This window comes from Callorhinus ursinus, unplaced genomic scaffold (assembly GCF_003265705.2).
Source record: "Callorhinus ursinus isolate GAN/ISIS: 27379988/994484 unplaced genomic scaffold, GSC_fseal_2.0 scaffold1, whole genome shotgun sequence".
NCBI lineage: Eukaryota > Metazoa > Chordata > Mammalia > Carnivora > Otariidae > Callorhinus > Callorhinus ursinus.
The window spans coordinates 46,114,770-46,141,097 of NW_027397063.1; the positions used below are offsets into that span (position 1 = coordinate 46,114,770).

The 26,328-nt window shown below is 38.5% G+C and overlaps 1 protein-coding gene across 1 annotated transcript in view; it reads right to left on the minus strand.

Annotated features, from left to right (window-relative positions):
• Positions 1-26,328, minus strand: part of MYH15 (myosin heavy chain 15) — a 142,971-nt gene that overhangs the window by 59,059 nt on the left and 57,584 nt on the right. Inside the window, 8 exon segments of the mRNA XM_073894901.1 lie at positions 8,392-8,781; positions 10,812-10,873; positions 10,876-10,901; positions 13,830-13,919; positions 13,921-13,973; positions 15,991-16,164; positions 17,188-17,430; positions 22,081-22,314. Of these exon segments, the coding sequence (XP_073751002.1) occupies positions 8,392-8,781; positions 10,812-10,873; positions 10,876-10,901; positions 13,830-13,919; positions 13,921-13,973; positions 15,991-16,164; positions 17,188-17,430; positions 22,081-22,314 (1,272 nt within the window).

The window sequence follows — 26,328 nt, forward strand, 5'->3', positions numbered from 1 at the left end:
TCAAGCACATATGAGAAGCTCAATAAACAATTGGGGACAGGCAGAGGAGAGGGAAGGAACAGGGGAAGAAGAAAGGAAATCCAAAGCAGTATAGAAGAAAGTAGATAGATCTGAGCTGCAGTGGCTTAATAATGGAAATTTGAACTGGGAAAGCAACAGCATCCTCTGGATCACTAAGGCTGCAGACTCAAGGTAACCCTGTTGAGTTAACACTTAAATTCTAAACTCCAATTTCTCAGAATGGGTTTTTCGTGCTTGCAGGAAAGGATATGCCATCTGGCCTTTGTACTTCTACCCGATTTAAGTAACCAAACTAACCATTAGATTTCTGCCACACCCTGGAACTAATGCTAGTAAGTTTGAGACTCAAGATTCTTAAACAGGACCAAGAGCTGCCAGATGTAAAATGGTTATCCTCTTTACCTAGCTGTAGCTTGCATACTTGTTATTAATATGATCAGAAATTACACTGGTGGTTCTATAGATCTATAGTTCTACAGATAGCTGTTTGTTTTGCTCTTTATGTATATTAAATCTCAATCCATACAACAGTCCCATGAGATCTTTGTTTCTACAATGAGTGCTACAGAAAAGGAAGAATTAGGGATCACACCAATGGCATTCCAAGAAAATGGTGATGTGTGTGAAATCTGGTGGTAAACCTAACAGTCTGAATGTTTACTTAATTTGTGGTGATGTGGCAATGGCCAAGGACCAGCAACATTTAAAAGATGCCAGGTTTAGTCCTCTGGAAAACCCCTAAGTCAGCAAAAGCCTTGGAGACCTCCAGCTAAAGCCAACCCTATGTTGAAGACTATTCTCTTCAAGCTTACACTAGTGACTATTCTAAACTCCCAATGAAAAACTACCAGATTGCCTCTTCTTATATCCCCAAGGCAGTCTGCTGTGCTTGACACAAAATAGGTACTTAATAAATGTTTAAGACAATCAAATTATTGCCTCAGTGAGAGATTGGCCAACATTCTCACTAAAGTTTACTTAGAGGTCATATTCAAGCTTTCCTTATAATCCCCAACCCCCAAACTTACTATTAACTTGGTCAAGATATCATCCACTGATTAGCAAACAAATAAAGAGCCAAATCAGGTACATGCTCATTTGGAGGCTGAAGAGGAATGTCATATAGTTCAAACTCAAAGATGTCCTATAGCACACCCAGGATTTTTGGTGATTGTGCAACTAAACTTGGCAGAGATTTGATGGCCAGCTTCTTATACAATGTCATCAGAATCAAGTAGGTTAGAGCCCTGAGGTTAAATGTCAGGCACACTTAAATATCTACTCTCTACTGGCTACTAGAAAAAAGCTATAGTAGTGAAATATGTAACAGTCTTTAGATGGTCTGAAGTTTTTAGTTATATTTTGAATGTTGAATAGTTTGCTCTCACTCCTAAAAGTAATTTGACAAAGTTGGCACACTCATTTTTTAATCAAAATACCCCTCAAGAGTTCAGACTGACTCTGTTTTATAAATGAGAAAACAGAGTCAGAGAGGATAATCACCTTGTCCAAATTCACACAGCTAGGGAGTGTTGGAATTAGGATTTGCACTGATAACGGCCTGTGCAGAGGCAAGGGGAAAAAAAGTCTAATACTAGATTCCTAAGTATCTGTTATATGAAGTAGTAATGACAAAGGGAACGTTACATTGACAGCCTAGTTGACTCATATTGTCATGAATCCTGAATGCCGGAGGAAACCGGATAAAAGTATAACTATGTGAACCATCTTTATTTTATGTTGCCTCCAATAAAAAATGACCCATTAACTGGGACAGGAAGAATACATCCAGGTGTGAGGAATGGCACTTCTGTTTATGGCCCTCAATATTCTATGCTATGCACCTGTTTCCTGAGGGTGAAAGAACACAGAGCTCTACAAGACAACTCAGTCAATGGTGTGTGGAAATGGCAAGCAAAGGAGCCAGAGAATCCCCAGTTTTTAAGAGACTCCTATGTAGTAAGGCTCAGCTGGGCTGTGTATATCTGCAGAGTAGGCAGTCACCTAGGCAGACAGAAAAGACACTTGCTCTTAGGCATAGCTTCGTATGGTAGGTATTTCATGGGCAATATTAACCACTGGCAGAACCTTTTCAATTTACAATGTATTTTTTATAAGCAGGATGTGCAAAAGACATTGAAATTGTTTATCTAAATGTAGCCTATACAGGGACATATCATTCAAATGGGTTGTAATTGAAGGTATAAGTTCAAATTTAAGCATAAAGGATAGGCACTAAATTCTCATACCAGGAAAGAAGAGGTTAATGGAATAATGTATATTCATCTTAAAGCTGATTCTTAAAATGCTGCCTAAAAATGCTGTCTCCCAAAAATGCAGGAACCAATGGGAATTCAAAATAATCAAGATAATTGTGAGATTGCCTATAACTTCTAAATTTCCCTGGGCTTCTCTGTCAGCATAATATACTTTTTGAAAATGCTTCAGTTTCCACTGAGTATTGGCATTCCTGGCATTATAATTCAGGAAAAGATGAAATAAACAATTCAAGAAAAATTCAGCATAATGTATATGCCTATGAGAGTGAACAGAATCAATTTATCTCACCAAGAAATATTTACAGCAGCAGTGGAATGTGGCCACCCACCAACATAAACAGGACTGGGAGTCGAGGCCCATCTCTACCATAATTGTATGACCTTGGATAGTCACTGAACCTATGAGCCATAGAATTCCCAAGAGGCATATGTAAAAGTTAATGCTAGTACTTGAGTATACAAGGTTATGCATATCATGTACTGAGTATGAGTAAAATAAGACTTAGTTTCTGCCTTAGAGATGCTTTCTATTTAAGCAAAGTTAAAAGACTATATAATGCAGTAGTACAAGAGGGATCCCAAAAATGCTACAGTAATTCTGAAACAGATAAAGTCTTAATATGGAAAGTTGAACTTGAGCATTCCAGGGAGAGGGCTTAGTTTGGAAAAGGCATATTTGTGGAAAAAGGATATTTGGTGGAAGGTAAACATTCTAGCTTGGCTGAAATAGAAGGCCCATGAAGCAAAGTAATGGAATCTAAAATTGGCAGGGCAAATTGAGTCAGATCACAGGCCAAAGAGTACTTTGAAAAGCAGCAGTTTGGCGTTCAGTTAAGCAGGGACATGATTCTATAAAGCCATGTCTAGAGATATTCATATAGATAGTATATAGGATAGATTGAAACAAAGAAAAACTAGAAGCAAAAAAGATAATTTAGGAAACCACTTTAATAGTCCAGTTAAAAGGTAATGAAAGTCCTACCTGCATGTGAGAATAGAATGGAAAACTGTAAGACAGTGAAGAATTGACCTGCTGTAAGAATTGATTGGAAAGCAAAGAACAAAAGAGGAAACAAATAATCAATTACAGGCCTAGAGCCTGGGTGATGGGAAGAAACAGGGTTCCAGTGACAGAAATGTCCAGAAGAAACACCAGATTCAGAAGAAGTTGATGAGTTTGGTTTTAGACACACTAATTTGAGGAAAGGAAGACATTACTGATCTTTGAAAGAACAACTTAAGAGAATACTTTTAAGAAAAGCAGGGGTAATAAAAGACTTCAGGGGTTACAGGATTGAGGAGGTAGTGAGGCATATATATCTTCTGATGGGAGCTAGCTTCCTAAGATGGCCCCCCAGTGACCAACACCCTTGTTATTCACACTTTTGTATAGATTGCTACCCTTTGACCTCTAACTGAATCACTCCACTGCACTGTAAGTCTGCCTCATTAGAACTGTAGTAGCTTCTGTCTTGGTCTCTTGTAATACTTGCTCTTGTGCCCTAAATTGCCTTGTAAGAAGTCCAGGTCCCCCGTGTTTGCCATGCTATGAGGAAACCCACACTAGCCACATGGCAAGAAAGATTTCCAACTAGGCCCCAAACCATTCTAGTTAGTTGTACAGCCCAGGAGCCAGACATGAGAATGAATAAACCTTCAGATGACTCAGTCTCAACTGCCACCTGAGCTAAGCCTGTCAACCCCAGAACCAAGAGAGATGATAATAAATTGCTGTTTCAAGCTACAAGGTTTGGGGATGATTTGTTATACAGCAACAGATAAATGGAACAATACTCTTTGATCAAGGAGACAGAGGCAGATATGGATAGATTTTGCTTTCCTCTTCCTAGTATCCGAGGAAAAGTCTTTCTTATTTTGGTTTGTTTTTGCAATGGGTGAATAATGGTTATGTGGAAAAATATTTTATTCTTTGGGACAAGAAAGAAAGAAATGGATGAGTATAAGAAAAATATAAGGTGAAGAGAGAAGTTATACTGAATGGTCCTGATCTATCAGTTAGGTCTTACCATTCATTGAAAAGGATTTAGGAAGTCAGGGTTAGAATCTAAGGGAGGATTTTGTTTACAAAAACGAATTAGAAGAACAAAGAACTTCTGAGCAGCAATGAAAGTCTAGAGGAAATTAGAAAGTATGAAATTCATATCTAATTAGTATGGATTTACAGTGAACCTATCAAGAGTTTTATGACTATGACTTCCTACTAAGATGTGCAGAAACAGAAGAATTCCTGAGGATAAACAAGAGGCACAGTAGACTATAAAGAGTAAGGACTTCTAGAGCCTCATTTGGGCTGAGGAAAGCAAATGAAGCCTACAGGGCATGGACAAAGAATGCTTTCATTGCTGAGAGAAAGATGAGTCCACATAAAAGGAAGAATACAGAAGAGAGAGAGGAGAGAGGACTTAAATCTTTACTAGATTTACATTCTAAGATAATTGGGGGTGGGGTGGCAGGGATAGTGGAGAGAAAGAAAGGGAAGGAAAAGCAGGGTGGTTGTGTTTCTTTCTACTTAATGAGGTTTTTTTTAAAGGGAATTAATGCTAAATATTTTAGGAGTCGCTCAGTCTTTCTGAAGAAATGCTACATTTTTCTGGCTATGGTCCATGAAGGTTAAGCTTTACTGTTGGTTTGTCTCTTTCCCAGATAACTTCACAAATTCTGCTCACAAGGAGAATGTGACTCTGGCTACAGGCATACCTTGGAGATACTGCAGGTTCAGTGCCAGACCATGCAATAAAGGTAATATCACAATAAAGTGAGTCAGTGAATTCTTTGGTTTCCCAGTGCTCATAAAAGTTATATTTATACTATATTGTAGTCTATTAACTGTGTAATAGCATTATGTCTAAAAAAATGTGTATGCCATAATTTAAAATGCTTTATGGCTAAAAAATGCTAACCATCATCTGAGCTTTCAGCGAGTCATAATCTTTTTGCCCGTGGAGGATCTTGCTCAACGTTGATGGCTGCTGATTGATCAAGGTGGTGGTTGCTGAAGGGTGGGGTGGCTGTGGCAATTTCTTAAAGTAAGACAACAATGAGTTTTGACATATCAATTGACTCTTCCTTTCATAAATGATTTCTGTGTAGCATGTGATGCTGTTAGATTGCATTCTACCCATGGTAGAACTTCCTTCGAAATTGGAGTCAATCCTTTCAAACCCTGCTGCTGCTTTCTTTATCAACTAAGTTTATGTAATATTCTAACTCCTTTGTTACCACTTCAACAGTCTTCACAGCATCTTCACCAGGAGTAGATTCTTTTTTTTTAATTTTTTTATTGTTATGTTAATCACCATATATTACATAATTTGTTTTGGTGTACTGTTCCATGATTCATTGTTTGTTCATAACACCCAGTGCTCCATGCAGAATGTGCCCTCCTCAATACCCATCACTAGGCTAACCCATCCCCCCAGCCCCTCCCCTCTAGAACCCTCAGTTTGTTTTTCAGAGTCCATCATCTCTCCTGGTTCATCTCCCCCTCTGACTTACTCCCCTTCATTCTTCCTCTCCTGCTATCTTCTTCTTTTTCTTTTTTCTTAAAATATGTTGCGTTATTTGTTTCAGAAGTACAGATCTGTGATTCAACAGTCTTACAAAATTCATATGCTCTGGTTTCTCTTCAGATCACATAAATCTTTCGCCTTTTACCAGGAGTAGATTCTGTCTCAAGAAACCACTTTCTTTGCTCATCCGTAAATAGCAACTCCTTAGGTTAAAGTTGTATCATGAGATTGCAGCCCTTCAATCCCATCTTCAGGCTCCACTTCTAATTCTAGTTCTCTTGCAATTTCCACCACATCTTCAGTTACTTCCTCCAGTGGAGTCTTGAACCTCTCAAAGTTATCCAGAAGGGTTTGGAACCAACTTCTTCAAAACTCCTGTTAATGTTGATATTTTGACGTCTTCCTATGAATCATGAATGTTCTTAATGTAGAATGTTCTTAATCTAGAATGGTGAATGCTTTCCAGAAGATTTTCAATTTACTTTGCCCAGATCCATCAGTGATGGATCTGTGGCAGCTATAGACCTAAAAAATGTATTTCTTAAATCATGAGATTTGAAAGTCAAAATGACTCCCTGATCCATGGACTACAGAATGGCTGTTGTGTTAGCAGGCATGAAGACAACATGAATCTTGTCTATCTTCATTAGAGCTCTTCAGTGACCAGCTGCATTGTCAATGAGTAGTACCATTTTGAAAGGAATTTTCTTTTCCAAGCAGTAGGTCTCAACAGTGGGCTTCAAATATGTGCTATCATTCAGGCTTTGTTTTTCCATTTCTACAGCACGGGCAAAGTAGATTTAGCACAATTCTTAAGGGTCCTCGGGTTTTCAGAGTGGCAAATGAGGATTAGCTTCAACTTTGGCCCCTAAGAAGAAAGTTTGCCTGTTCTTTGAAGCCAGGCATTACCTTCTCCTCTCTAGCGATGGAAGTTCTGGATGGCATCTTCTTCCAATAGAAGACTGTCTACATTGAGTTTCTTTGTTTAGGGTAGCCACCTCCAAGAATTATTTAAGCCAGATCTTCTGAAAAACTTGCTGCAATTTCTACATCAGCACTTGCTGCTTCACCTGGCACTTTTGTCTTATAGAGACAGCTTCTTTCCTTAAACCTCACGAACGAAGCTCAGTTAGCTTCAAACTTGTCCTGCAGCTTCCTCACCTCTCTCGGCCTTCACAGAATTGGAGAGTTAGGCCCTTGCTCTGGATTAGGTTTCAGCTTAAGGGAATGATGTAGCTGGTTTGATCTCTCCAGACCATTAAAACTTTCTCCATTATCAGCAATAAGGCTGTTTCACTTGCTTACAATTCATGTGCTCACTGGAGTAGCACTTTCAATTGCCTTCAAGAATTTTTCCTTTGCGTTCATAAGTTGGCTAACCATTTGGCACAAGAGGCCTAGCCAACTTTCAGCCTGTCTTGGCTTCCAAAATGCCTTCCTCACTAAGATTAATCATTTCTAGCTTTTGATTGAAAGTGAGAGATGTACAACTCTTCCTTTCACTTGAACACTCAGAAGGCATTTTAAAGTTATTAACTGGCCTAATTTCAATATTGTTGTGTCTCAGGGAAGAGAGAGGCCTAAGGAGAGGGAGAGAGGAGAATGGCCGTTTGGCAGAGCAGTCAGAACACACATTTATCGATTAAGTCGGCCTTCTTATATTGGGCATGGTTCTTGGTGCCCCCAAAACAATTACAACAGTAACATCAAAGATCACTGATCATAGATCACCATAATAAATATAATCATAATGAAAAAGTTTGAAATGTTGTGAGAATTACCAAACTGTGACACAGAGACATGGAGTGAGAAAATGCTCTTAGATAAATGGCACCAATAGACTTGCTCAACTTAGGGCTGCCACAAGCCTTCAATGGTAAAAAACACAATATCTGTGAAGCACAATGAAGCAAAGCTCAATAAAATGTTGTATGCCTGTATTTGTTCTGTTTAACTTAACATAAGCCTTCTCTCAAATACCAGAAGGTAGGATGGCCATTGCCTGTGATCTGATACTAGTCATTTGATGTAAGAGCTTGTACTGTATGGATTAATGGGTTCAGTGAAGAAAGAACATGTGGTGAAACTTCCTTCTAAGTGCTGGCTGGTTAAAGAGATGCCAGAAAAGATGAGGGGGAAAAGGTCTCTCCTGTTAGCAAAGCTCTTTTTGTCCACCATTCATTGAGACAAACACTAGCGTGTCTGAGCCACCCCCAAGGAGTGTTCCCAATCAATGCCATTTTTCAAGAGAGACATGCCACTCACATAACTAGTGGCTTCACTTTTCACCCTACTTATTTATGTCATCACCAGAAAGATCCACAAGAAACATGGGCGGGAATTCCAATAAAACCAGAAGCTACTATCAGGCTACATTCAGGTAATAGCCACGTGACCTTCACAATGTCCACTGAGATTAAGCTGGATCTAGTCAATCTAAAGAACTATAGCCTCCATTAGCAAACACCTCAAGTCACGAATCTCATTTATTTTTCTTTCCCTCCCCTCCCCCACCTACTTTCATGTTCTGAAGTCTGTAAAGTAGACTTAGGAATGTTTACCTTAGCTCTGGTCATCTGCTCATCATTGGTCAGGAGGTCATCCACTTCTAGCTGCAAGTTACTCTTGTCTTTTTCTAATTTCTGCTTGACATGTTGTAAATTTTCAAGCCGACCTTGGAGCTCGGCCAGGCTGTCTGCATGTCTCTTCTTCAAAGTGGCAGAAGTTGCCTCGAAGTACAGTGTAGCCTCTTCCATGTCTCAGTGAAGCTTCTGGAATTTTGTTTCCTGTTTCTTAGTTATGTCCAGCTGAGCCAAACTGGTGTCTTCTGCCTCCTCCAGCCTCTCATTCAAGGCTTCCAATTCTTGGGTGAGGTCAGCTCTCTCCCTTTCCACCTTGGTTCGGGTGGTCCTTTCAACTTCCAGTTCCCTTTTTAAAGCCTGTATCTGTATCTGCAGCAATAAATAATTTTGACTTTTACAAAGCACTTGTAGCATATTTTATACTGAAGAGCTTTACTGTACTTTTTATACATTTCTCAACACTAAGAAAAGTCACATAATACTCGTTTCCCATTTTATAAAGAAGATAGAATACACAGAGATTAAATTATTTTCCCCAAATCAGTACAAAAACCAGAATTCAAATGTGCAGTTCCTCCAGATCTCCCAGTCCTTGGTGATGAGCAACTTCATTAAATTCTATACATGGATGGGAAACTACAGTAAAGAGCACTTTCCAAAGCAATAAGGAAACATTTTTCATACAAGAAAAAAATTTAAAGAGATTTAATAAAAACTAACACGGTGAATTTTATATACAATACCTCACTCCTCTAGAATTAGTTTACCAATCTCAATTACTGGGAACTTGGGCAAATATCTGAAGAATAGAATGATTATCTCTGAGTCCAAGCAACTCACTCATAAGAAAGAGCATCAGTGTGATTTTACACACAATTCTGACAAACTTGGTTACTTGGCTTCTTAGTCTGCAGGTGATTTCAAGTACCAGGAAATCTGAAGTAACAAATTAGAATTGGTGGAGGAATGAGGACTGCTACCATGAATAGTAATCTGATACCATTAGAGGAAGAATTACCAGATAAAGGAAATTAGTGATAAGAACCCTCAGAGCCCCAAACCCTTTCAGTGTAAGGGCAAACAGCTCTACAAATCTTGATAGCATCGTTGTAGTACAGGGAAGCCACTGATGTTCATTAACATTGCCTTTAATAATTAGGCATAGGTTAGGGGTGAAAAAGGGTAAGATCTATTTTAGAATATGTCTTCCTTTCCTTTAAATAAGAGTACCATGGCTAGAGAATGCTGATTTCTAGATCATGCCAATACGTAGGCTACCAGATCTATAGATGAGTTATGACAGAAAAGGAGCTAAAAAATTTATGACTTCCACACCCAAGTAAACACGATCACCTTCCAACGAGTTATTTTGGGATCCAATAACTTTATCCCAAACAATACTATCATTAAACCAAACATTTCTGAAACATCTCCTCAGAAATAATCTTTAGAGCATTTTTTTTCAGTCATCAAGGAAAGAGAATTTGTCTTTTGGATAAATTGAAACTTCTGAGTCTTTTTATTTTGGATAAAGCCAAGTATCATTTGAAGACAAGCTCAGTGAATATGATAGATAATCGCTTGGAGATTAATATTGTGTTTGAAATCATGCCTATAAATCAGTGAGACTGACTTTCTTATTTGGTTCAAAATGTCTCAGAAAATAATTATCAGAAAGAGGCTCAAAATAATTTTGGGTAATGGCTATTATTACTGAGATAAATATTTAGCTCCAAAGGAAAAACATCTATCATACAGATGCATATGCATACAGCATATGTAAGGAGTTATATATATGTGTGTGTATGTATATGTATATATTCATACATACTTATATTACTCTAAAACATGGTCAAATAGTATAAAACAGCTACCTGGTCTAAAACTTATAAATAGCTTCCCATTATTAAATAACGTTTTGAGACTACAAGTGATACAAAACAGATTTTCAGCACAGAAATGGAATTGCCTTCTAATCACAAAGACTAATCATTATAAAAAATTAAATTACTAACACTGAATGCTTACCGTGGATCAGGCTCTATGCTTACCACTTAAAGGTACTGTTGCATTTAATAATATTAGCTCAAGGTTGTCAGGAAGATTAATAACTGAAAAAATAAATGCCTAGGATTTTAGCACAATGTTTGGTTCACAGCAAATATTCAACAAATTATCTGTGTTTTTATAGATAAGAAAATCTAAGCTTAAAAAGTAATTATCCCAAGTCACCTATCTGGGGAGTGCCACAGTCTACCTTCTTAACCACTGCTCTTTTCTGCTTCTGTCCATAGTTGGCTGAGGGTATGGATACCCTGACAAAGCATTTGTTACTGAAGTACCTATTATCACCCATGAATCTACATATAGCTACACACAGGTATTGGATAAATGATTACCTGAAGCTCTTTAACCATGTTTTAAAGCTGAGCCACCAGGCCTTTCTCCTTCTCCACTTTTAATTCATCTGATTCATTTCTAGTTCTTTCCTGTTAGGGAAAAATGTATCAAATGGAATTGTTTAGAGTGATAGCATTCGGCTTGAATATTTTTAAAATTATAGTAATGACACATGAATTCATTCTCATTGCAAAAACTCAACTATTATATCTATATCTGAAATCTCCTTGGCTATCACACCCAATCTTTGTTCCTTCCCTAGAGGTAAACACCATTATCAATTTGGTATGAATCCTTCCAGACATTTTTCTAAGTATTGACATACATTTGTGTTTATATATCGGTAGAAATAGTTTCCTAGGTATAATATGGTATGTATTTGTATTTATAGTTCCATAACTTATTTTTAACCCAATAACACATTGGAGGTTTTTCCATGTCTTATTTTTAACCCAATAACACACTGGAGGTTTTTCCATGTTGGCCCACACATAAATGACTTCATTTAAAAATTAACTGTGACATACTATTCCATGATTTAGACATGCTGTAATTTATCCATTTCCCTATTAATAAGCCCTTAAGTTTTCCCCAATATTTTCCTTTTGTAAATAACACTGTTCATATCCATGCCCTCTTGTGTACACGTGAGTGTTTCCTTAGAGTGGCTACCAAGCAGGGAATCCCTGGGTCAAGTATAAGTGTATGCTGAAAAATATATAACCCTGCCCTTTGCCCTCCAATAGCAGTGTGAGATTATTCTTCTACATTTACACTTAATATTAGCATACTTCTAAATTTTTCCTAGTCGGAGAGAGATTAGAATGTCTTTCTTTTTAATGTCTTTAACAGTGAGGCAGCATCTTGTCAACTATGAGGATTCAAAAATGGCCAATAAACCAAATAAACCACCTGGTGGTATCCTTTAATCATTTGTCTGCTAGGCTGTTCATATAATTATTGAACTATAGATTTCCTTTTAGTATTCTTATTTTCTGATTTCTGCGGCAAATATTTCTCCCATCTTATATAACTTGTTCTGATTTTGTGTTGTTTTGCCACATAAATGTTTAAATATTTGATATCATTAGATGTATCAAAATATTCTTTTTCTGTCTTTGGCTTTTGTAACTTATTCTAGAAAACTTAACCTGCCATTTTCCCCAAGACCTTTCACCTATATTGTCTTTCACTGATTTTTGTTGTCTTTATTGTGGTAAGAACATTTAACATGAGATCTACCCTCTTAAATATTTAAGAGCACAATACAATAATGCTAACTATAGGTACATTGTTGTACAGCAGATTTCTAGAACTCAGTCATCTTGCATAACTGAAACTTCATACCTGTTAAATAATATCCCTATTTTCCACTCCCTCCAGCCCCTAACACTCCCCATTCTACTGTTTCTACAAGTTTGACTATTTTAGATGTCTCATATAAGTACAATCATGAAGTATTTGTTCTTTTATGATTACCTATTTCACTTAGCATAGTATCCTCCAGGCTCATCTATGGTGCCACATATGGCAGGGTTTCCTTCTTTTTAAAGGCTGAATAATATTCCATTATATGTATGCACCACATTTTCTTTATCCATTTATCCATCAGTGGACAGTAAGGTTGCTTCTGTGTCTTAGCTATTGTAAATGATGCTGCATCTTGTAGTGGTTTTATAGCCTTGTTTTCACATTTAATTCTCTAATGAACTGGATTTTGTGTGTGGGAATAGTGCGAGGTAGAAATTCAACTTTCATCTCAGACAATGAATAGCTAATGATCTCAGCACCATTTATTAAGTACTCTATCCAGTCACCACTAATTTGAAATGCCACCTTTATCATGTATTTTTTATATATACATAGGTCCATTTAGAGAAAAACTTTTATAGTTAAGGTTGTACCTTTGTAAAAACACAGATTTCTAAAATGCCAGAGCTCTTTGACTTAGGGCCTACAAGGACATGGGGCATCATTTTCACTTTGCTGATCTGAAACATCATCTTAAAATTGAATGCTCAGGGACCTCTATCACAGTTTCAAAGTTCCACACATTTATAGGATTACTTATTTCTTCTTTTCCAAACATCTATCAAGTCCAGTAACTTCTTAGAATACGAATCAAGCCTGAACACGAGCATGTATCATGGCAACTCATGCCCACAGAAAAACCGGAAGCTCAATAGCTACTCACTTGACTCTCTTCTCTTCTTCCCTGTAACGCTAATGAACGACATGCCCCCAGCTTTATCCTGGCCTTACCTCACTCTTGGGCCTCACTGCTTCCCCCTTTTATTTGATCTATTCCCAATAACTTGAAAATCCCTAATGGTTAGAATTAAAGTCTAATTAAGCAGGGGATGACAGAGATGAGAAAGTCCATTTCACTGAGTAGTGAAACTAAACCGAGGGGCTATTTTGCCCTGAGTTCATGTGAGCCAAAAATTCCACTAATTTTCATTGTTATGTTTTGCTTTAAATTTTAAGATTTGATATTTCTATGGTAAATTACTTGATAGAAAAGCTATATAAATAACAATGAAGTTATATCTGGCAAACTTTTTTAAAGTGACCAGAGGCCTGTATTGAACTTCACATTAGGGTGTTTTTTTTTGTTTTTATTGGTTTTGTTTTATATTATTATTATTATTATTATGTACTTTTATTCCAGTGGTTTCATCATGAGTAAAAGAAGTGAGCCATTCTTATCTTTGGGCTTGTAGACTCAAATTTCAATAATTCACATCTCATATGCTTTACACCTTTCTTTCCCACCTGCTAGTCAGATACCTTCTCAGTCATATTCTTCTCGATTATGCATTTACTCTCTTTTTACAACCATATAATGAAGTCCAGCAAAAAAAAAAAAAAAAAAAAATCATTTCCTAGGCTTGTTATCGTCCCCTTCAGGTCTTAAGACATCTGGCCCTGGAGTCATGAGGATCAATGACAGGAGAGAGCTGTTCCTCCTGCCATAAGGTCTTCTGGAATGTTGCGTCAACAGCAGGGTGGCTTACTTGCTCAGCTTCTCTGCCAGTTGCACCTGGCCGCTCTCCAGGTGCTCCATACTCACGCGCTGCAGCTTAAAATCACCCTCCAATTTGCTCTTTTCTCTCACAGTTCATTCTTGCTTTCCTCTCCTGCTCAAGGGCACCCTCAAGCTGACAAAAGGAGGTTTTATTTAGCCGAATAAATTGGTAAAGTTTATACTTCACTAGATGTGTTCATGAACACTTACCTTCTGGGAAAAAGAAAAATACAAGCACAGATTATGTAAATGATGCCCAGTTGTGTAGATATCTTAATAAATGTTGCATGCATGGGTAAGACAACGAAAAATCTAGAAATTACAGTGAGGAAAGACAACTTTGGAGATTAAGGAGTATGAGCTCTGTCCTAAGAAAGGAGCCAATAATAAAATCCAGGGAGCCCTTATTTGATTGTTTCTCACTGATGGGAAGCCCACTTCTTCATACGGCAGCTCATTTCATGGGTGGATAAGTCCATTTACTCAGGAGTGCTTCTTCGTAAGAAGCCAAAACATTCTCTGTAAATTCTTCCCATGAGTCTAAACTCAGCTCCCTGGAGCAACACAAACAAATCTATCTCCACACAATCATCTACAAATATGAGGCAGCTGTCCTGAATCTCCCAACTCAGTATCACAGACCCTTTCATACACATCTACATGGCATGACTTCCACACCTCCTATTTTCTAGTCCATAACATTATGTCAGATTCTGGTTCCCCGCCAGGGTGGTCAGAACTGTCAGCCGTTCAACAGGTCAATTTAGCACTGTCAACAATATCAAGGTTGGTTTAGCAGGAGGCTAGATAACAGTTACAATATGGCTATTTGTTCACAGATATATTGAAATGTTTACTTTTCAGCAATAGAAGCTATTTCCTGTAACCAGCAAAATATATGAAATTCAAACAGGAGGAGGAGGGAGAATTTCTGGAAGGAGTATGTAAAAACCTGAAAGTAGATGAACTCCAGGAGAGAACAAGTGAGTGAGCATGTGTGCGTGCATGCGTGAGAGAGCACACGCTAAAGAGCAAGTGAGCGAGCAAAGCGAGTGAGAGCGCATGCGCGTGCATACACACACACACACACACACACACACACACACACACACACACACAGAATAAATCCTCATATTGGGGCTTTGTGAGACACACAATCAGTGGAAATAGGAAGAGAATTGAGACAACTAACAGGTAATAGAGGAAACTGATAGAAAGGCATGAGGAAAAAGAAGTAATTCAAATAAAAAATCAGACCACCCTTGTCAGCAATTTTACAAAGGCTAAGCTTTTGGAACTAATAAGAGAGTGAACGCATCAGCTCTGGCAGCTGGGGGAGGGAAGGAAGAACGGTGAAGCTACCATGAAGAGTGGTTTGAAACATCTTTATTTCACGGGGTGTTTGGAGGCAGAACAGGGACACCAGCTTTAGAATCTTACAAGTATTTTCCCAAAGCATAGGTCGAACACAGCTTGTGATTTACATACCTTTCAATTATAAATAAACCTCAACACACCACTGGAGACACAACAGGGCTTTTGAACTAATCTTTCAACACTAGTGTCAAATAGAGAACCAGCATATCTGTCAGGCAAAACACCAGGTTCTGTGGGAGCTATGGGGAAAAACAAAATCAGTCACTTACAGGGATAACCCTTTGTAATTCCTCTCAATGTTCTTCTCCCACTGCCCAGGGTTGTGTGAAGGTTGCATTTAAAAACTGACAAATTACATGCTGGGGCTTCTCTTATGCAGATATGGTTCAGTGTACATCAAGAAACAAATAAGCCAGGGCTACCTGGGTGGCTCAGTCGGTTAAGCGTCTGCCTTCGGTTCAGGTCATGATTGCAGGGTCCTGGAATCGAGCCCCGCGTCGGGCTCCCTGCTCCGCGTCGGGCTCCCTGCTCCGCGGGAAGCCTGCTTCTCCCTCTCCCACTCCCCCTGCTTGTGTTCCCTCTCTCACTGTGTCTCTCTCTGTCAAATAAATAAATAAAATCTTTAGGGAAAAAAAAGAAACAAACCTGTTTTTAAATATTAAAGATACAAGCCATCCTACTAAGTTTTCCCCAAGCTGTCGAGATAAATTAAGTAAAAATCAGAGGTCTGTATACATGCAGACAGCTAACTAGTGAGACACAACACTACCTACCTCATCTACTTGCCATTCCAATTTCAACTTGGCTCTGCTCAGGCTGCTTAGTTTGTCCTCCTCTGTGAGCAGGTCATCCAGTGTCTGCCGATGGGGCCCCTGCATGACCTTGGCCACTTTAAGTTTGCTCATATCCTCGTTTAGAGACTCCACTTCCTCAGTCAGCTTCTTGACCTGTGGGAAGAGGACAGTGAGAGCAGCATTAGAGTTTCCACTGAGAAGGTGGGCACAACGCTAAGGGCTGTTTCAAGTACAGTCTCAAGAGGAATCCAATATCCTAAAGAACCAAAGTTAGTGAAATTCCCAATATATTTTAAAAAACTCTAAATTCACTTTTTCTTACACACACACACACAGACTTAGGGAATGGTGTATTCTGGCAAAGCAGATATCAGGATAGCTTGTTTGACGGCCAGGTTTCAGAGCATCATATTATTATATAACAAGAACACCATGAAAGGTAGTTTTCTGAGTACTCAGGGGGCACGTAGCTATCTTGTTGTGTCTCAAATCCTGAGCGTGGCAATGAAAGAAGAGTTCCAGCTGTTCAAATATGCAAAAATGGAAGCTGGCTGTATCAGGCCCACATGCTTTTTATGAATGGGAACCAACCGCCCAAGAGTTGCTATTTAATCGTCTGCCAAAATTACAGTGTCATTCCAGAGACCAGTTGTTTATCAGAGGTTGGATACAGACTCCTCAGCTAGTTTCAATCTGTACACAGAGGCACAAGTTAAAACCCTCAACTGAAATGAACAGAATATCAAAATCTGTAACTGGAATTAACATGACATCTTCAAGGTCGAACTTCAAATTAATGACAGAGCTGGGGGTTCAGACGCATCCCAAATCACCTTTCAGTAAACTGCATCATGCTCACTCTCCTTCCAAAAAGGATACTCAGAGGCCCGATGAAACTATTCTGTTCTTTCTATTAGATTTCGGGTATAATAAGATTGAAACAAGTGAAGATGTTTCCTTTGGAAAATTAATCAGGGTTCCGTAAATTTGAATTGGAAATTTGAATCAGGACAGTACAGTTCATCGAACCCTTCATTTTATGCTGGTTTCGACTCAGACTGCTGCAAAGTTGCAGGCTACCGAGTTCATTCATTTGAGCCGAGCAAGTCTGGTACCGGCACCCGATGGGGGGTGGGATTCCGGTACCCACGCTCCCTAACATTATCAAAAAAGTACCTTGTGCTCTGTAGCACGCTTCTCCTTCTGTGACTTCACCAATATTGTCTCCAGGTCATCGATTTCTTTCTTCAACTCGGAACATTCATCTTCGAGCTTCTGCCCCCTGGCAGTCAGTTCGGAATTTATCTCCTCTTCTTCCTCCACCTGCACAGACAGCACCTTGACTCTGGCCTCCAGCTGGATCTTGGATTTAATCAGCAACTCGCATTGCTCTTCAACATTTGCCAGGGTCTCTTGCTTCTTGCCATGATGAGGAGAAAATTGTTGCCAACAGCTGGAAATAATTTATCAGCTAGGCGAAAATGCTGCTTAACGCATAGCAAAGAGATAATTGCCTGCCCTGTGACCAGCACTTTCACCTGCCTTTCCTCAGCAGGTGAAATAAAATTCCCAGTTCCCTGATCCTATTGTTGAGAAGTAGAGGAGTTGCTTTGTGCTTGGAGGTGCTTTTGATCTTTCGGGCCATCCAGTAGATTAGATTACCTCTTCTAAAGCACTTAATAGAATCCTGGTGGCCTAAATGAGCTAACATGCCTCCAAAAATCAGTGGCGTACTGCTTAATTCACAGCTTCTGGAAGCATCCACATGGGCACAGAGTTTGAGGTTTGATACCTGCTCAGAATAGAGTCTTTTAGGAAAGCAGTGTTCCCGCAGACACTAGAATATTTATAATATTATTATAAGTGCCCTAATGCACTTGTTTTATATAAACATACATATATATTCAACAAGTAGAATTGTATATTTTTTATTTATAGGCTAAATTTAGAATTCATAAATTTTACTTGCAAGTTACTAACTAGATTTCACTATCATTTGCAATGAAAATCTTTTCCTCAGTGATTCTGTCAGTGGTCACTTCCACAAGTTATACAAGTGTAAAACAGTCTTTCCTTTTATCCTTCCAAATATCCTACCTCCAAGTCTCCATTGATTGACCCACTGTTCCTCTGTTATGGGTCAAATAAAAAAATGAAGAGGTCAATTGCCTTTTTGTTATAAAAAATGTTTTATAGCTTTGAACCTCTCTAATTTGTCTGTTAGAGGCTAAATAAAACCCCTTCTTTGTGAGCAAGTTCTTAATAAATACAGGTCTCATTGCAACATACATCCCCATCTTCCATCTCCAGACCTCATCATCCATCCTTTGCAATATGCCACCCTGGGCAATTTATTATTTTTTAAAGATTTATGTATTTATTTGAGAGTAAAGGGGGTACGCAAGTGGGGGGAGGGGCAGAGAAAGACTCTTCAAGCAGACTCCCCACTGAGCGCGGAGCCAGATGCAGGGCTCTATCCTAGGACTCTGAGATCATGACCTGAACTGAAATCAAGAGCTGGCCGCTCAACCAACTGAGCCAGTCAGGCATCCCCAGCAATTTTTTATTATGTTAGTCACCATATAGTACTTCATTAGTTTCTGATGTAGTGTTCCATGATTCATTATTTGCATATAACACCCTGTGCTCATTGCAATACGTGCCCTCCTTAATACCCATCACTGGGCTACCCCATCCCTCCATCCCCCTCCCCTCTGAAACCCTCAGTTTGTTTGCTGGAGTCCATAGTCTCTCATGGTTCCTCTCCCACTCTGATTTTCCTCCCTTCACCCCCAGCAATTTATTAACTATCTATTTGCCTGGCTTAAGTTGTTTGGGAGTGCAAACTGGTGCGACCACTCTGAAAAACAGCATGGAATTTCCCCAAAGAATTAAAAATAGAACGACCCTATGATCCAGCAATTGCACTACTAGGTATTTACCCAAAGGATACAAAAATATAGATTCAAAGGAGCACATGTACCCTGGTGTTTATAGCAGCATTATCAACAATAGCCAAATTATGGAAAGGGCTCAAATGTCCATCGACTGAGGAATGGAAAAAGAAGATGTGGTGTGTGTGTGTGTGTATGTGTGTGTGTGTGTGTGTGTGTGTGTGTAAAATGGAATACTACTCAGCAATCAAAAGGAATCTTGCCATTTGCAATGACATGGATGGAGCTAGAGAGTATAATGCTAAGTGAAATAATCAGAAAAAGACAAATACCATATGATTTCACTCCTATGTGGAATTTAAGAAACAAAACAGATGAACATAGAGGAAGGAAAAAAAGAGAGAGGAAAGCAAACCATAAGAGACTCTTAACTATGAGAACAAACAGGGTTGCTGGAAGGAGGTGGGTGGGGATGGACAAGATGTGTGATGTGTATTAAGGAGGGCACTAGTTGTGTTGAGCACTGGGTGTAATATGTAAGCGATGAATCACCACTATAATCTACTCTTGAAACCAATATTACACTATATCTTAACTAGAATTTAAATAAAAATTTGAGGAAAAAAGAGAAGAAAATGGCAAAATTCTAGGCCATTGATTTCTGGCTAACTCTTAAGAGTGGACATCTGCCCAACAAATGGGGCTCAAAAAGGCACAGATGGGGAAGGCAGAGAATAGTAAATCTCCAAAATCACTGAGGACCAAAAGAAAAGGAATAAATTAAAAACAAACAAAAACGTCAAAGCAGGAAGGGTCCACGCAGATCAGAGAAGCTTTCAATGTTTAGGAAATAATGGGAACATTTGATCTTAGTTCACACCAGGTTGACAAGCAGAATGCTTATTTGCTCTATTCCATTCAGTATGTGTACTGGACCGGTCACCGTCACTGAATGAAGAAGACAGTCCAATCAACCATCATTGATCCTTTCATTAAACACTACAGCAGGATTTGGGGGCCATCTGAGCAATGGTGTGGCAGGTTAACAGTAGGAACATCCCTTCCCTGATAGCAGTTAATAACGTTAATCGGAATGGGTTCACTCAGTTCTGCTGGTATTTTGAGTAAGTGAATGATTTGAAAAGAATCTTTGTTTCCTTGATCCCTACTGTGTTCAGTTGTGTCCCTTAAAAATAAATAATAATAAAATAATGTAGCTCTGTCAACTTTTAAAATCTCAGTTACAATTTAAACTCATCTCAGCCTTCCTGGGCTTGCCCCCATGGGCTTCCATGGGTTTCCCATGTTCCTCATGCTGATCCTTTATCAGGTATCCCAGGCTTTTACCTACCATCCCCTGCACGAGTTGGGTCCATTTCTATCACCCATATCAGCCTAGGTAGCACTGGCCACTCTCTCTGTTGACAGGAAGAATGATGAAAACTGGGAGGTCAGGTCTCATCCAAAGCTACCTCTCCCCCAAGCCACACAAAACATGATATTACAAAAAAACAAAAGGTGATTTTCACAGTATGAATTTAAAGTAGGTTTGGAGTGGGGCCCAGGAATTTGTATTTCTAACAAGTATCCCAGGTGAGGCTGAAATACACTAAAAATACACTGAAATACACTGAAATACACTGGGGGCACCTGGATGGCTCAGTCAGTTAAGCATCTGACTTCGGTTCAGGTCATGACCCCAGGGTCCTGGAATCGAGCCCCACATCGTGGTGGGGGGGGCTCAGTGGGAAGCCTGCTTCTCCCTCTCCCACTCCCCCTGCTTGTGTTCCTTCTCTCGCTGTGTCTCTCTCTGTCAAATAAATAAATAAAATCTTTTAAAAACAAAAGAAAAAAATATGGGCCTGGGTGAAATTCATCTGCAAAATGTGGCAATTTGGAACACTGATGAATAGCATAACCCCCAGATAAAAGAATAACGTGGATCAGTCTAAAATTACTAAATTTTCTCTGTTTTCTGTAAGTTCAAAAATCAGGAAAAAGTGTTCTATAATTGTATTGTATAAATTGTATTATAAATTGTATATAGTTATATTGGAACCCAGTATTTTTTAACTTAGCACTGTGGTAAGTTGGGTGGAGAATATAATAACAGTGGAGAAAATCTTATCCCTGCGTTTTGGATGTTTGGGGATAAGAGCAGTCCCAGTGGTGAGAGAGGAGGAATGTGAAAGGCAGTGAGTAATGGCACACTGGTATCAGATTGGAGATGGAGGCTCGATTGCCAAGGCCAAGGGTCCGGAATCTATAATGCACATATTGCAGGATCTGAAATTTATTCATCAGGGAAGCAACATGATGTTTGTTTAAGACGGTGGCTCTCAGTCCTAACTGGATAGCAGAATCATCCATATAGATTATTTGAACCCATGTAGGGCCTGCTTAATCAAAATATCTAACAGTGGGGTCTAGGCACCTTTGTTTTTATTTATTTATTTATTTATTTATTTATTTATTTATTTTACTTTTGAGAGAGAAAGAGAATGACAGAGAGAGAGAATGAGAGGGGGGAGGGTCAGAGGGAGAAGCAGACTCCCCACCGAGCAGGGAGCCCAATGAGGGACTCAATCCCAGGACTGCAGGATCATGACCTGAGCTGAAGGCAGTCGCTTAACCAACTGAGCCACCCAGGCGCCCCTCTTTTTATTTTTTTAATGCTTCACCAATAAGTTTGAGGCAAAACCAGTGTTGAGAGCTGCTCTTTTAAGAATTGGACTGATTAGTGAAGTTGATTTGGACTGGGGTAGGGGAAGTAGAGAGACCAAAATCAGGAAAACAACTAGAAGCACATTGCAATAATCCTGAAGATTTTAGTAAAGTTTTCTCAGGATCTACTAAATCCTGTCTTTTGATTTGCTAATGGATCACACAAAATTTAAAATTAAGACCCAGAGCTTCTTGGCTCCCATGATAGATTGTGGTGCTTTCATGTAGTTAAAACCCATCTAAGAGTTTGTTCCCTTTTCAAAGACATCCTGCCAATGAAATCACTTCACTATGAAACAGGGTGTCTCCTTAAGTGTTTCCACTGTGTTTGGTGAAATGCTATAGTATTTGAAAAGCACATGCCTCATTTTTCTCGAGTGAACACTGCCTGCCGAAACAAGGGACTCTAATTAAAAACTTGATGTGAAGAACAAATGGTGGGGCCACTCACAGCCTGCAGCGGAAGAAGCAGGTCATTCTTTTCCCTGATGAAGGAGAACTGCTTTGCTTTCAGTTCTTCCCTCTGAGACTCCGATTTCTCCAAGGTTTTTTGCAGTTGCACACACTCCTCCTTTAGAGCAGCTATCTCCTTTCCAATTCCAGCAGATTTAACAAGAGGCTTGATCTTGAAGAAGAGCCTCAACCAGGGCCAAGTCTTCACAGCCATGAAAACTCTTAGGTTCCACTAAAAGAAGTACATCCCTAAATCAAGAGAGAATAAAGACAAACAAATTAACCCAGACAATAGGAGAGCCATTTTCCCAATTAAGATCCTTAAGAAGCATATCTTTTGAGGAGTCACTAAAATTTCTTATTAGTCTTCAAAGCGCTTCTACAGCTGGGCTCTCACTTGATTCTGGCAAAAGCCCTATGAGGGATTTCTGGGGCTAGCAATATTGTGGGCCAGATACCCCCAAAATATTCCCACTGCACACATCCTTTCAATGAGAGCTGAGCCTGAAAGAGGGTAAGAAAGAAAGAGGGAGCAGAAAACCTTAACGAAAAATCAATGTGTGTAGAGCTTGGCCATCTTCATGGAAGGAGGGATCTAGTCTTGGTATTGTAGGGATTTGTATGTTTATATCCACATGGATAAAGAGACAGGCTGAGACTTTCAAAGAACATCACCCTTCATGAAGATAAAAATTGAAAAAATTCACCACTGGCACAAAGTGATGTCAAAGAGAAGTACATCTGATTTGTTCTGGGCTCAGGGAAAAGAAAAAAATTCTACTCCAGGAGTTTTGTTTTGTTTTGTTTTGTTTTGTTTTGTTTTGTTTTGTTTAATCATGGACCAGCACCACTGGAACATCTGAGGTTTAAATTATACTATCTGATCAGTGCAAATGTATATAAAAATTCAGCATCATCATTTTTTACGCTGGTAATAAATACCCTTTGGGCTTTTGGGAAAGGAAAATGCAAATGTGCACTGAAGAAAATACCCTAAAATCAAGCATCAGAGATTCTCTTAAAGCCCCTTTGAAGATGAGCTTATGCTTCAAAATTACAAAACATACAGAAAAAAAAATCAACCATCAGTGAGGGTGAGCAACTATAATAAAAAGTTTGATTAACCCCCCAAGAATTTCAAACACTTGAACAATCTGGTGGAGACCATAAAATAATTGTTAAAAATTCTTAAAGGCATAGAGGAAAGACTTGAAAAAACAAGAAAGAAATAAGCCATTATGATAAAAGGGCAGAAAGATTTGAAAGAGGACCAAATAAAATATCTAATACTGGAAAACATAGTCATTTAAATCAAACACTTAATAGAAGAATTAAGCAGCTGATTAGACAGATTGAAAAAAATTGTGAATTAATAATAAGTCCAAAGCAAGTGGAAGGAAGGAAAGAATAAAGAAGGGATCAGAAACTAATAAACTAGAATAAAATACAAAATGAAAAAAGGTGATTTATTAGATAGTCTAAATAAACGTCTGACATAAATGATCAAGAAAAAGGAGAAGGCAGCAATAAACAATACTAGAAATAATATTTTAAGAATATAATAATCCAGGATTATGCTTTAGAAATATAATTATAGCTATGATAGAGATTAAAAATCATAATCTAGCAAATTGGAAAATTTAAAAGAAATGTATAATTTTTTTAAAGAAACTCATCTAAACTGATTCCAGAAGAAAGGAAAATCTCAGTAGGCCCACAACTGTTAAATAAATGGAATCAAAATTGTAAAATCTATCAAAAAACCCCATCACCAGATTTACGTGGTTTTATAGGCAAATTTTACCAACCATTCAAGGAACAGATAATCAAAATAATTTGTTTCATGTTTTGAAAAGAGGAAATATTCCCCACTTGTTTTATAATGTTAAGGTCATCTTGATCCAGGGTCAGATAATGTAGTAGGAGAAAAAAAATTACCAAACTTATTCATGAACAAGGTTGCAAAAATCCTCATGATAATACTCTAACCAAACCCATCATTGTATGAAAAAGCTATTTCAAAAACAAAGTGGATTTAACATTTTAAGAAATCTATTAAGATAATTCAAGACACTTATAGGTCAATGGGAAAAAACTATGCAATTATTTCACCAGATGCAGAAAAATAATTTAACCATTTTCCTGATAAAATAGAATAAATATCCTCCACACAATATATCATACCTACAAAAAGAAAAATTTACAGTCAACATCTTCTTAAAAGGGAAATGCTAGCTTTCCCCAAAGTCAGAAATATGACAAAGTTTGGCAAAAGTTTTTGAAGTCAAAAATACCACAAGTTGGCAACAATATAGAGCAATGGGACTTTTATACACTTCTAGTGAAGAGTAAATTGGAAAGCATCTTGGCAATATCTCATGAAGATGAAGTGGTATGTAGGCCAAAATCTACTAATTCATACCCTAGAGAAAAGCTACTGAAAGTGCGGCCTCACCAGCTGTTACCCACAAACTCTCAGAGCATGAACCAGCATTTTAAGTAACATTGCCCTCAAGAAACTCCTGCACATGTGCAGGGGCAGACATTTACAAAAATGACACTACAGAGCTGTTCCAAATAGCAAAAAATTATAAATAAGTTAAATTTACTTGAGTTAGAAAACGGATAAATAAATCATGGTATATTTGTACAATGGAATACTATATAGCAGTTAAAATCCATAATCTAGCACTAGATTTATCAACATTAATAAATTTCAAAAATAGTACTGAATATAAAGAACAAATTTCAGGATAATATATACAGAATATTATTTATGTGAAGACTGAAAACAGGCAAAGTCATGTAACCTTTTAAGATATCTGCCTATCTCCACAGGATTCAGATCAAGGCAGAAATAGATAAGGGGCTTCAACTGTATCTGTTAATTTATTTTTTTTAACGTTGTGAGCAACTACAGAAAAATATGTTAAAGGTATGAAAACATACCTTTATATGTTTTGTATATGAAACATGAATGAAACATGAAATGATGACACAAATTCAGGGTCTGGATCAAGGGAGAAATACACAAGGGGCTTCAATTTTGTAGATGTTTTTAAATTGTGAGCGATTATAGAGAAAATGTTAGGAACTGCTAAACTTTGATGATAAGCTCCCTGAGTGTGCATTAGAATATTTTCTGTAGTTTTTGTGTTTGAAATATTTTATAATAATTGTTTAAAGCCGGGGTGCCTGGGTGGCTCAGTCAGTTAAGCATCTGCCTTTAGCTCAGGTCATGATCCCAGGGTCCTGGTATCAAGCCCTGCATCGGGCTCCCTGCTCAGCCAGGAGCCTGCTTCTCCCTCTGCCCCATCCCCCCACACCCCCTCCCCCTGCTCGGGCGCATACTCGTGCTCTCTCTCTCTCTCTCTCTCTGTCTGAAATAAATAAATAAAAATCTTTCTAAAAAATTTAAAAACGTTGTTTGAAGCCATTCTATGATTTAGAAGGAATGGATAGTAAAGACCTTATTTTACATGGGGCACCTGGGTGGCACAGCTGGTTAAGAGTTTGCCTTCGGCTCAAGTCATGATCTCCAGGTACTGGGATCAAGCCCTGTGTCAGGCTCCCTGCTTCTCCCTCTCCCTCTGCCTCTCCCCCTGCTTGTGCTCTTTGTCTCTCTCTCAAATGAATAAATAAAATTTTTTTAAAAGGCCTCATTTTACAGATGAAGGAAGCGAACTATATGGAAATTAAGAGTTTTACCCACAGTATGGAGGTTCCTCAAACAGTTGAAATTAGAGCTACAGTTCGATCCAGCAATTGCACTACTGGGTATTTACCCCAAAGATACAAATGTAGGGACCCGAAGGGGTACGTGCACCCCAATGTTTATAGCAGCAATGTCCACAATAGCCAAACTGTGGAAAGAGCCAAGATGCCCATCGACAGATGAATGGATAAAGAAGATGTGGTATATATACACAATGGAATATTATGCAGCCATCAAAAGGAATGAGATCTTGCCATTTGCAATGACGTGGATGGAACTGGAGGGTGTTATGCTGAGTGAAATAAGTCAATCAGAGAAAGACATGTATCACATGACCTCACTGATATGAGGAATTCTTAATCTCAGGAAACAAACTGAGTGTTACTGGAGTGGTTGGGGGTGGGAGGGATGGGGTGGCTGGGTGATAGACATTGGGGAGGGTATGTGCTACGGTGAGCGCTGTGAATTGTGCAAGACTGTTGAATCACAGATCTGTACTTCTGAAACAAATAACGCAACATATTTTAAGAA